Source organism: Danio rerio, chromosome 4, assembly GCF_049306965.1.
Source record: "Danio rerio strain Tuebingen ecotype United States chromosome 4, GRCz12tu, whole genome shotgun sequence".
NCBI classification, from domain to species: domain Eukaryota; kingdom Metazoa; phylum Chordata; class Actinopteri; order Cypriniformes; family Danionidae; genus Danio; species Danio rerio.
The window spans coordinates 8184130-8197500 of NC_133179.1; the positions used below are offsets into that span (position 1 = coordinate 8184130).

Sequence of the window (13371 nt, forward strand, 5' to 3'; positions counted from 1 at the left end):
AGTTGGTGCTGAAATTGTGGCCATGTCGCAATATAAATTGCAGCTGAATAAAATCTTGCAATGTCAGATTTTTCCAATATTGTGCAGCCCCTAATTAGCATCAAAAAGATTTTGTAATTTTTATTAAACAAATAGTGTTATGATAAAAATAGGATGGCATTAATGGACAACTCAGCAGACCGACAACATGGTAAAGCATCTGAAATATTGTTTTGGCCATTTTAAAATCCCTAAGTCAAAGTCTATTATTAAAGTGGTTTAAAGTGCATTACTTATCTTGAACTGTCTTGTTCCTAAAAAGCATCATTAAAAGTCATTGTGCGCTCATTGCATTTCGTCTTCTGAGGACCTAAAAATTTAATATATAAGAAAACACTCTCACAGTGGCTTCGTAAGTCTTAATTTGCATCTCAGGATGAAATCCTAGCTAGTGGTGCATGAAAAAATTCAGGCAATATACAGATGAGATCATGTAAATTGTCTAGCAATTTAGCAAAACATAAAAAAGTAACTAATTAATCATCCTCTTTCTTTAACAGAACATCATCAAGAAGGTGATTGGTCAGAAGTTTGTGTACAAGTTCGTCTCATTCCCTGATATCCTGAAGATGGATCCCCAAGCAGTGGAGCTCGGTCGGGATGGGGGTCACGTCGCAGGGGGCGTCATGTTACAGGATGTGGAGTCAGACTGCGGCGAGGGGGAGGAGTCTCCAAAACTGTCGCTGTCTTCGCTGCGAAGCCCCGCCTGTAGGAACGAGTATCTTCACTCGGGTCTGTACTCGTCTTTCACAGTCAGCTCCCTTCAAAACCCGCCTCCACTGCTGCGTCCAATCAAAGTCGAGAACCAGCGAGGGTGCGAGCGAGGGGAGGAGGGACAAACGGTGATTCGATTCGTCACTAATCGATCAGAGAAAGCCATTCCCCTTGCTTCCTCGCCTCCCCCTTCATCCGGAGAAGTCTTCTTCACTTCCAAATCCTCCCCGTGCTCTTCCCGAAGCCCCTCTCCTTCCCATAGCCCTGTCTACACGCTGCGACATGGGCAGAGCCCAGAGGCTCGCATAGACGAATCAGAGCCCAGCGCTCAGCCTTTAAATTTATCTTCCAGCCACAGGGAGCGAGCCCAGAATCAGGCTTCGCCCCTCGAGAGGAGGACCAGTAGCAACAGACTGCCTCCGAAAGCCCGGAAACCCAAAGGGCTGGAAATCTCCGCCCCTTCAATACTGCTTTCAGGAAGTGACTTGGGCTCCATCGCCCTCAACAGCCCAGCACTGCCCTCAGGGTCCCTTACGCCAGCCTTTTTCACTGCACAGGTAACTCAATCGAACACATCTACATCTGTTTTTATAACTTAAAGAGATAGTTCACCCAAAAATAAATATGTACTCACTATTTAGTCTCCCTTAAATGTTTCAAAACTTTAAGTTTTTGTTGCAGGTATATCTTAACTCTCAACATAAGCTTTTGTTAATGTGGAGATCTGTTTTTGTTCCTGCATAACAAGTACAGTGCTATTCTTTCACATTGGTTGCATTAAAAAAATACAGACTATGCAGCAGGTGCAGAGGTGTGTGGTAAGGGGTTACATTTACTTCATTACATTTACTTGAGTAAAATTATTGGGTAACGAGTACTTTTTGAGTACATTTAAATGTGTACTTTTAAGTAAATTGTTAGAGAAAAATCATTGCTGTTACTTCGCTACATTTGGCGGCGTTTCTCCGTTACTGTCAAATGATAATAAATATGATCCATATGTTTTGTTTGCAAATATCACAAGGCGCAGCTTTGAAAAGGTTTGGAGGTTGCTATGGAGACGCATCTCCCGCTTTCGGTTAGAGCGCGCGCCTGTTGGAATAATGGCTGAAGTCTAGGAAGACGTGAGAGTTTATACTGTGGTCCCGCCAATGTTGCCATCTGCGGTTTTGAGAAGGATGGTCACGCTGTCTGTGCAGTGAGTTTATCGGACCAGATCACCCGGCCTCAAGTTCAGTCTCTGTTTTTACTCCAACAAGAATAGTTTCATAATGCGATGCACGCATCAAACTGACATTGCAACATATACATGAATGTCCAGCCTGATCTCACAGGGAAATGTAAGTATTTTGCGTTTTGTCAGTTTAGTGGATAATTTGTATGAGTTTATATGAGTTCAGTCGTAAGAAAATGTACGATTTTAAAAAGGAGGCGTGGCACCCAACCGTCATTGGGTGATGAGCATATCGCACTAAATTGTACGAATTTATACGAATTAGTCACTAAATCAAAAAGTTACAAATTGCCGTGAGACTGTGTTGGAATGACATCCCACCTGAAAAACACGTAGTGGTAAGTGGCAAAATTATTCCAATTTGAACCTTATTAATGGTAACTATGGGATAACTAAAGAAACTGCTGTTTAATGGAATGACTGATTAGCCCTGCACATATTAGTCATTTAACCATTAAAAATATAACATTAAATTATTATTTTTTAACAAAAATGATATACATATTATATTATTAACAGAAAGAAGATTTTATCAACACACATCTATAGTTTTAATAACTGATTTCTTTTATCTTTACCATGATGACAGTAAATAATACTTGAATAGATATTTTTCAAGATACTAAATATTTTTCAAGTGACATTATAACCAGGTTAATTCGAAGAATTAAAAGTAACTAGTAACTATTTACTTAAGTAATTTGCTCATTAGACACTTTTTTACTTTTACTCAAATAACATTTAAGATTGTTACTTTTACTTGAGTAAAAATTTCCGCAAGTACTTGTACTTTTACTTTAAAGTATGGATTTTGGATCCTCTACCCACCTCTGAGCAGAAAAGCTTATCTGAATTCAAAGTATTCATAAAACAGTAGATGTAAAGTCCCTGGATTAGCGAACTTGTGTCCCTGGACACTTTACTATCCCATTATAGATTATACAGTGTTGCAAACAAAGCTGCACAGGTAAACTGCCACATCTACATGTGTTTTTACAACTTAAAGAGATCATTCACCCAAAAATTAAAGTTTACTCACTATTTAGTCTCTCTCAGATGTACCGAATCTTTGAGTTTCTTTTTCATGTTGAAACCAAAAGAAGATATTTAAAAAAATGCTGAAAATTGAAGTAAAAACAAATGCTATGGAGGTCAGTTGTTACAGGTTTACAGCTTTTTTTTTATATATAAAAATATATTATTTTTTACACCGTCTGCTAACTTCACACAACATGACAAGATTTCACTGAAAAGCAACTTGGCTGCACCAGACACAACAACAAAACTTAAAAACTATAGACATTCAGAAGCACAGAATAGTGCACCGCACTCCCAACTCCCAGATAAGGTTTATAATCGAATAAATACATATTAAACCTCTTTAACATTATTAAATGTACATGCTCAATGACTGATACTTGTTAGTTTACACTGAGTCACAGTTCTAATGTTCATTTTCTAACTCTTTGTTTGCTAGTTATTTGATTGTCAAGATCTGAGGTAAACTAAAATGTTATTCAAACTCACAGTAGTATTCAACAGTAAATAAAGCACATATTCAGTACCTCAGGTAATAATCTTCATCATAGTACAGTGGAGGTCCAATGTCCTGTAGCTCCAACTTGCCTCAACACACCTGCAAGGATGTTTCTAGAAAGCCTAGTAAGAGCTTGATTAGCTAGCCCAGGTGTGTCTGATTGGGGTTGGAGCTCAAATCTACAGGACACCAGACCTCCGGGCCAGAGATTGAGAACCTGTCATAGTAGTTTATGTTATAAATTTTGCACTTCACAGATAGTTAGGACAAAACCTCCTTTTTAAGATAGAATAGAAACCTTTTATCGTGTGTCACAGCGTCCTGTTGAGTCCCATTGAGTTAGGGCACGGTGTAACAGAACAAAGAAACTCAATGGTTTGAAACGAGTAAAGGTTGATTAAATGACTTCCCTTTAACATATCTGTTCCAAAACCCCAAAGAGTTGCCTATAAAGACATTATCAAAGTAAGTGCGTGCTATGAGTTTTTGTGCTTGGTGGAGTGTATCATGAAGCTTAGCAAGATGCTAATTTTGCCCTAGTTTGTGTCGCGCAGAGTTTCTGCCTAAGTAGAGCTTTCGAATCCGGTTTCATTCTGTTGTGGGCAGCTTTTTACATTTAGGAACACAAAAACATCCTCTCCGGCACTGTTTATAGACGTTCAATGAGTAACAAATAGACAGGACACACACCTATACTGGTAAAACAGCTATTCCGTGAGACCTTTCGCTCTTTACTGGGCGGGGAGGGAGAAATGTGCGGGATTTTAGCAAGAGGTGAGACGGGAAGAGGGAAAAGACAGACAGAAGGGCATAAGCGAGAGAAGAGAGACCTGTAAGTAAAGCCATATGTCCGAAATCTCGCACAGTGACACAGGACAGAGAAAAACAGAGCGAGAGGCAGAAATTGATTTCACATGCTGCCCCACAGCCACAACCTGGTGATCCAAAGTCCATGACCCATGGGAAGCTACATGCTCATGGAGTTTCTCTTTTAAAGAGACAGTCCAAGCTAATATTTATGTGCTGTCACTGTTTATACACCCCTTGTGTCAATCCAAATGCATGGGACTCTCCTTTTTGAAACAGATACCAACACAAATGCACAGCCTTTCAGTTGTCAATGTGCACTAGAATTGCATTTCCCTCTAGAATAATACTCAAGTACTAAAGTTTGCAGATATATCTTAACTCTCAATACAAGCTTTCATCAATGTGGAGGTGTGTTTCTTTCTTGCATACCCAGTACAATGCTTTCCTTCACATTGGCTGCAAAAAAGTAGATCCGAATTCATAGTAGTTGTAAAACAGTAGATGAAAAGTCCCTACTTGCGAGATTCTGTTTTATACACACACAATGGACACTTTAGCATCCCATTAGAGACTATACAGTGTTGCAAATGAAGCTGGTATCCCTGGTGTCCTGACATTTTATCCCACACATCAGACTGTGCTAGCAAAACTATATCCATAATGCTTCTAAAAGCATCTTTACACAGCAAAAGTTTGCACAGAAACCAAATCTGAAGTGGCACACAGACCTGTTAATCATCTGTACACTGAATGCTAAACACACAGACCTGCTTTAGGGCAATATTGCAACCTTAAATAACACATCACATCAAAATCACGCTGATAGCATTTGATGGCTAGCACATTTCTTCATCTAGATGCACCATCTATTTTTTAAATTGAAGGAAGGACAATCTGACATGGTAGGGCAAATCGATATATCATTTGGGTTACATTTGTGTTCTACATACTGTTTTAGCAGTCCACGGTTATTCAATATACTGTAGCTTTCAGTATGCAATATCAGACACAGCCCCACTACAGGTTGGACTGTCTACTATGCTGATTTGATTATGCATAACATTGTGTACTCGTGCCCTAGCTAGCATACATGTTAAAATCGTAAGCTTTAATTATTGTGCCAAATGGACATAGTTGTTAACCTGTTTGTTAAGTGAAGTTTATTTATGAACCAATTTCGAGAGGATCTTGTGCTTATCAATTGCTTGCGGCGGATCCTGCATTATACAGTTTATGATTCACCAATCAGACGATTCCTAAGCCACTATAAATACCCTAAGTTCCATATAACAGCCATCTTCGTTTCGAAGAATCCCCCCTTCCATCCCTATTCCTCCTCCTTTTCTAGATGGGTGGCGCAGTGGTTAGCACTGTTACCTCGCAGCAAGAACGTCACTGGTTCAAGTCCTTACCAAGCCAGCCGAGTTTACACATTCTCCCCGTGCTCACGTGGGTTTACCCTGGGTTCCCTGGTTTTCTCTCACCGTCCAAACACTTGCAACTTAAGTTAATTGACTAATCCAAATCGCCACCATAGACATGCTCCTAGGAAGTAGTTATCTCTAACTATCTATCACTATTTGTTCATTAGCTACTACAGCAAGGGAGTTCTCCAGATCTACCTGAGCTCAAACTTCCCTCTCGCCTTGCAAACGGGAGGGAGCCCCAAACTCGAGGATCTCTTTCAGGACAGCATGCCAAACAAGCTTTATAATCAATCATCAGCCAAGTGTGAATTCTTGAAAGTCCAAAAAATGTCATCAGGGATTACATGCAAATGGAAGTCACATGGACTAATTTGGACTTCTTCACTTAATTGTGACTTTTTTGGGGATTGACAACCCTTAATCACCATTCACGTTGTTGTACTGTGTCATTTGACCACTGAAGACAAAGTTAAGCAGGTGAATCATATGATGTTGAGCAGTTTGACAGAAGTTTAACTTGGGACTCGTTGTACGCTCTATGTTTGGAGTTTGACAAAAGCCGCCATCTAGTTGTATGGGAAAGACAAACTAGGAGACATGCCCACAGAAAACAAAGTTCAACAGATTTTGAATAGGATGAGGAGTTGAGCATAGGATCAACTAAATTTAATGTGGACTCATTTCATGATGCCTTTTTGCCGTTTAAAAGATATTGTCTACGGTTTTATATGAAAAAGACAAAACTGTCCATAGAAGATAATGTTAAAGGTGCAATAGCAGATCTTGGAAAATGCTAACGTTAGCCTGATAGCACTGAAAGTCCCACCTGGCAAATCACGACTAAAGCCTTGAACACTTTTATGCCCACTAGACAACCTCACTACAAAACACCACAATACAAATACAAGCTTTATAACAGATGAAGTAACTATAATTTACTACTTTAAAACTTAAAAAAATAAGGTTGTTGGTGTTTACCTGCAATTGAACTGAACTATGCAATACATGTTGTGACAGGCCATATTTAGAACAGCCAATCGTAAAGTTCGGACCGAACGTTTTGATTGGACAAACTTTTCTTCATCCTACAGCTTCCGCAGTATATTAAAATACACATAAATACATGTAAACTGCTTAATTCAGGGGTGTCCAAACTCAGTCCTGGAGGGCCGGTGTCCTGCAGATTTTAGCTCCAACTTGCATAAACACACCTCCAAGGACGTTTCTAGAAAGCCTAGTAAGAGCTTGATTAACTAGCCCAGGTGTGTCTGATTGGGGTTGGACTAAACTTTGCAGGACACCAGCCCTCCTGGACCGAGCTTGGACATGTCTGCTTAATTTAATGATTGCTATCAGAACATGAAGAGACTTGCAGCCAGCATTACCAAAATAATTCCAATAGGGTTTATGCAATTCAACCGCTTCCAATGAACTCTATGCTGTTACAAAATCACTGTGTTTAAGGTCTGTTTTCTTAAATAATCAATGATCTTCACAGCTTAATTGCTATACGATACAAAGAGGGTCTCAGAATGTACAAGAAGCACTGCATTAAATTCTATTGTCCCACGCAATATATGAAAATGAATTTTACCACAGTATTTTCAATGGGAAATACTCCTGCTCCTGATGGTGCTTGCATTTAAACGGCTTTTCATCTCGTTTTACGCCTGAACATCTAAATGAATGCTTAACTCTGTTTAACTGAATATATTTTAATCACATTGCAACATCGGTGCTGTAAAAGGAACCATATGAAACTGAAATTAGTCACATAGTCACCGGACATTTATTGGTAGGGAAAAAACACTAGCTGTGCATGTAGCCCTTGTTTTATGGTGCCTTTACGGACTTTGAGAAACTCTGGATTCTCCATCAACAATGTTGAGCTGGGAGATTTATCAATAGCAGATGAACAGGAATGACAGGATGTCAAGCACATGGGAGAAGTGTAATTTGGGGCAAACGGTTGCATTAAACGCTAGACAGACAGTGATTTCATAACGCCAGATTGAGCAAAATCCTGCCTCTGCTCGGACTGATCAATCAAGTGTCCAGGACAAATGTCTCCACAACACATACCAGTAACACTAAACCCGTCCCGTTGAGTTAAAGTCACCTGTGAATCATTTTGAAGGGGTGCTCGGCTCTTCTGCATGACAGGCTTCACATGCTCTCGCAACACAGACGTGCCTGGACCTGTTGAGACTCACACTCGTCTTCCTGAAAGACATTGGGATTTTGTGATGCCTGACTTCAGTGACTAATACAAATAACATCTCATGTTCCCGTTCCCCCGTTTCACAATTCTGCCCTCTCTCTCCCTCTCTAGACTCCCTCCGGTTTGCTGTTGACGCCCAGTCCTCTCCTGTCCTCCATTCATTTCTGGAGCAGCCTGAGTCCCGTGGCCCCCCTCAGCCCCGCCAGACTACAGGGACACAGCTCACTCTTTCAGGTACAGACGTTCACCTACAGTATAAGACAGAGCAGTCTGATTGTGGCCGAGAGATGGGCTGTATTTATTTTGGTGGAAAGTGATTTGCTTGTCTGTTTCGTGAGTGTGTGTGTGTGTTTGTGTTTGGTGTCGTGTTTCAGTCCTCATGTGAGCGAGAGGGGAAATCCTGTGGATACTTCCTGTTCTGGCCCAGGGGAGGGAGAGCATGCATGTGTATGTGTGTGCGTGTGTGTGTGCGCATGCAAAAAGACTGTATATTTGCACTCATCTCTCTTGTTTGAGGGGAGGGTCCGGTCTTTACTGTAAACACCACTAGGAAACAGGAAACCATTAAAGGTAACCACTGAATTGACTAGAGTAGTGACAGCTTGTGATGTGCACTTCTACTATTGAACACATACACACACACACACTTGTATGTATGGTTTACAGGGACACTTCATAGGTGTAAAGTGTTTTATACAGTAAAAATGCTTGTTATATTGCATACCTCACCTCTAAATCCAATTCTCACTGGAAACCTGTCGCAAATTATGATTTTAAAGGACTTAGTATGATTTCTTAGTGTTTTGAATTACAAGGACATGAGGTGTGTCCCTGTAAAACACATACACTTGACAGAGTACAACTAAGTTGGGCCTATGTTATCATGCACTTTTGGGTCTCTGTAAACCACATCAACCTGTACACAGACACAAAAACACACACATACATGTAGACACACACACAGAAACATATAGACACAAACATGTAGACACACACACAGACAGATATCTGAACAAAAACAAATATAGGCAGTAGATGCACACACACAGACAGACAGAAGAACACAAGCACATGTAAAAAGATGTACACTTACCGGTTACTTTATTAGGTGCACCTGTCCAACTGCTTGTTAACTCAAATTTCTTATCAGCCAATCACTTTGCAGCAACTCAATGCGTTTAGGCATGTAGAAATGGTCAAGACGATCTGGTGCAGTTCAAAGCGAGCATCAGAATGAGGAGGAAAGCTGATTTAGGTGACTTTGAACGTGGCGTGGTTGTTGTTGCCAGACAGGCTGGTCTGAGTATTTCAGAAACTGCTGATCTACTGGGATTTTCACGCACAACCATCTCTAGGGTTTACAGAGAATGCTCTGAATAAGGGAAAATATCCAGTGAGCGGCAGTTCTGTGGGTGCACATGCCCTGTTGATGCCAGAGGTCAGAGGAGAATGGCCAGGCTGGTTCCAGCCGATAGAATGGCAACAGTAACTAAAATAACCACTTAGTGCAACCGAGGTCTGCAGAAGAGCATCTGTGAACACACAACACGTCCAACCTTGAGGCGGATTGGCTACAGCAGCAGAAGACCACACTGGGTGCCACTCCTGTCAGCTAAGAACAGGAAACTGAGGCTACAATTCACACCGGCTCACCAATATTGGGCAATAGAAGATTGGAACAACGTTGCCTGGTCTGATGAGTCTCCATTTCTGCTGCAACATTCAGATGCTCGGGTCAGAATTTGGCATCAACAGCATGAAAGCATGGATCCATCCTGCCTTGCATCAACGGTTCATGCTGCTGGTGGTGTAATGGTGTGGGGGATATGTTTTGGCACACTTTAGGCTCATTAGTACCAATTGAGCATTGTGTCTACGCCACAGCCTACCTGAGTATTGTTGCTGACCATGTCCATCCCTTTGAGCACAGTGTACCCATCTTCTGATACTTCCAGCAGGATAACATGTCATAAAGTGTAAATCATCTCAGACTGGTCCCTTGAACATGCCAACGACTTCACTGTACTTAAATGACCTACACAGTCACCAGATCTCAATCCAATAGAGCACCTTTGGGATGTGGTGGAATAGGAGATTCACAAAATTGACAAATCTGCAGCAACTGTGTGATGCTATCATGTCAATATGGATAAAAATCTCTGAGGAATATTTCCAGTACCTTGTTGAATCAATGCCATGAAGGACTAAAGCAGTCCTGAAGGCAAAAGGGGTCGAACCTGGTACAAGTAAGGTGTACCTAATAAAGTGGCCGGTGAGTGGCCACACACATACACACAGATATATAAACAAAAACATATATAGACAGCTGATACAACCACACAGACAGACACCCAGACGAACACAGGCACATATAAAGACAAACACACACACAAAGATACAAATAAAAAGACAGATACAAGCACACACAGACAAACAGTGGTACACAGGCACATAAAGACACACACACAAACACACACAGACAAATACACACAATATAGACCGACAGATGTGCACAGACACACAAACGCCAAGGCAAACATGCACACACTCACTCACTCTCACTTCCTCCACAAATGGCTGGGTGTTTTTTGGTCAGTCACATGACTGGTGATCCTGCTGTGATTGGTGGACACCTCTTGTGGCTTGTCTCGCTTTTCAGTGTCATTTTCATGGGGCTTTTGTCCATTTTTCTTTACCTGTCACACAGACGCCTGTTAATTAAGATTTTAACTGTATTTCTACTTGGTAAACGGATTCACTGGCATAAGAGAGAGAGAGAGTGTGTGTGTGTGTGTGTGTGTGTGTGTGTGTGTGTGTGTGTGTGTGTGTGTGTGTGTATTAGGGTTTGGAAATAAGCTACAGATGTTTCCTCTCTGCATTGGATATGGGGGAAAAACAGCTTCCTGTTAAAGCAGGGAGGGGGTGATAACTGAACTGAAAAAGACTCTGTGTGTTTAGTCCACTCTCACATAACAGGAAGTTCCTCTCCTAGCGTTAGCGTGATGCCTTAGCGGAGACTACAGGAGTATTTGTTTAGTGAAGCACTGAGACTGCAGGGACTGATTTGACTGTGGAGAAACTGCTGAGAAATGAACAGATCTTACACTGGCCAAAAGAAATCAAATAATGATATGTTTAGTATTGTGAGCTTTCAAAGGGAAAACTGGTCATGCAGGGTTCATTATGTCAAAAGAATTACAACTGATTAAATAATAATTATAATAATAATAACAATAATAACAAATAAATAATAATAATAATAATAATAATAATAATAGTAAATAAAATACAATAATAATAATAATAATAATAATAAAATTATTATTATTATTATTAATAATAAATAAATAAATACATATTAATAATACATTAATAAATAATAATACATTAATAAATAATATTAATAATAAAAATATAGCTTATTGAAATATAAACAAATATCAATATTATCAATATATTGTAAATATACTGCTATAATTTTAACAGTAAATGTAATTGAAAATAATGATAATAAATATATATAAGGAAAATTATTAATTATGAATATTTAGTGCATATATATTTTTATTAATATATACTTTTATTAGTAATAAAATGTGTAAAACTGGTCAATTTAATTTAATAATTGTATAAAATAGATGATAACTGATGATACATAATGACTAGCAACAAAATAATACTAAACACTGAAATATACAAATAACAGCATTAATCTTAATCTGGTATACACGGTTAATAATACAATATTTAAAAAAAAAAGAGTCAAATGAAATAACAGCAGTAATAATGGAAAACACATATTGAAATGAAAAAAAAAATATTTATTATTATTAATTACGATATATAGTATTTTAATACGTAATTACTAATAAATGTAAACATTTAACCTTTAATATATTTTATGAATTGTTAATAAAATATTTGTAAAAATTGTCAAATGCACTAACAACAATAATATTGGAAAAATAAAAATTGAAATGAAAAATAAATGCAATAAATAATAATTATTATTAATATTAATATATTATTTTTTTTACATGTAATTAACTACTAATAAACGTAAAACATTTACTCTTGAATATTTTGCATCAATTGTTGATAATAAGATATTTTTAAAACAGTAAAATGAAATAACAACAGTAATAATGGAAAAAGAAATAATGAAATGAAATAACATGCAATATATTATTATTCATTTCAAAATATGTAAACATTTAACCTTTAATATATTGTTTGACTTGTTAATGAAATATTTCTTTTTAAAGCAGTCAATTAGAATGGAAAAAGAAATCAGGAAAAAAATAAATAAATGCAATATTTATTGTTAATTTTAATTCCAATATAAGATTTTTAATATGTAATTAATAATAAACAATTTTACATAAACTATTTTATCTTTTACGAATAAATAAATAAATAAATGAACTAAAAGAACACACTGTTATATATATATATAATGTGCAGACATAACGTTAAAACCCAAATAAAATGAAATATTGATTTGCTCAATGCTCATTTCATGCATTTACAGAACTATCCAGCATGTGTCACATCATCACCTTAACGCTGCGTTTTCTTTCTCCCTCAGTTCCCCTCCCTGCTGAACGGCCCACTTCCAGTTCCCCTGCCAAACCTGGACTCTCCTTCATCCTCCTCCTCCTCCTCATCATCCTCTTCCTCTCTCCTCTTGTCCTCCAGCGGGCAGAAATCCTGATTCCTGCACACACAAACACACACACACACATACAAACACAGACTTGTTCCTATATCCCAGTGGGGACTCTCACAGACCTAATGATGTTTATGTTTATGACTATACAAACCGTATATTCTCTCATCTACCCCTAAACCCAACCCTCACAATACTTCATTCTGTGCGATTTACAAGCACGTTTACCTATCGTTTGGTCCACACAGTGACTATGAGTCAGTTTTAGATCACTTTTATATCCCCGCTGGGATATAAACACAAGTACACACACACACACACCTACACTAAAGCAGGACTGAAGGATGGAGCTTGATGTTTTGTGTTGAGCCAGACTGCACTTCTCCCCCTTGTGGCCACTTCAGTCACTGCAGCCTGCACTTCAGGACACAGTGTGTTTATTTTTTCTGCAATTCAAAAAAGCAAGCTCTTAAAGACAGGATTATTATGAGGTGAAGCCAAAGAACATCAAGTGTCCTTTTGAGAAGACTTTGAGTCATTGGAAACGGAGCCGCAGAGCCTCTTTGAATGGAGAAACGGACATTTAAGGCAAGTTATAATTCAAAAGCCTCTTCTGATGGGAGAAGCGATGCTGGACGATGTGTTTTATTCAGCAGACCTCCATTAAAATTGACGCTAAATTACAAGCGGTAAACCCCCGTGGTGCTTCAGCTGGACACA

At 38.7% G+C, this 13371-nt stretch overlaps 1 protein-coding gene and 1 long non-coding RNA gene across 5 annotated transcripts in view; one reads left to right on the forward strand and one right to left on the reverse strand.

Annotated features, from left to right (window-relative positions):
- LOC141381591 (uncharacterized) overlaps positions 1-13371 on the reverse strand; it is a 419099-nt gene that overhangs the window by 193875 nt on the left and 211853 nt on the right. The window lies entirely within an intron of this gene.
- Positions 1-13371, forward strand: part of elk3 (ETS transcription factor ELK3) — a 36505-nt gene that overhangs the window by 22779 nt on the left and 355 nt on the right. For 3 of the 4 annotated variants that reach the window (XM_005164542.5, XM_073946144.1, XM_073946145.1), the window contains 3 exons: positions 540-1310; positions 8094-8216; positions 12571-13371. The exon at positions 12571-13371 is cut by the window's right edge and continues 355 nt beyond it. In XM_005164542.5, coding sequence (XP_005164599.1) covers positions 540-1310; positions 8094-8216; positions 12571-12696 — 1020 coding nt within the window. In that variant the 3' untranslated portion in view covers positions 12697-13371. 4 annotated transcript variants of the gene reach the window in all.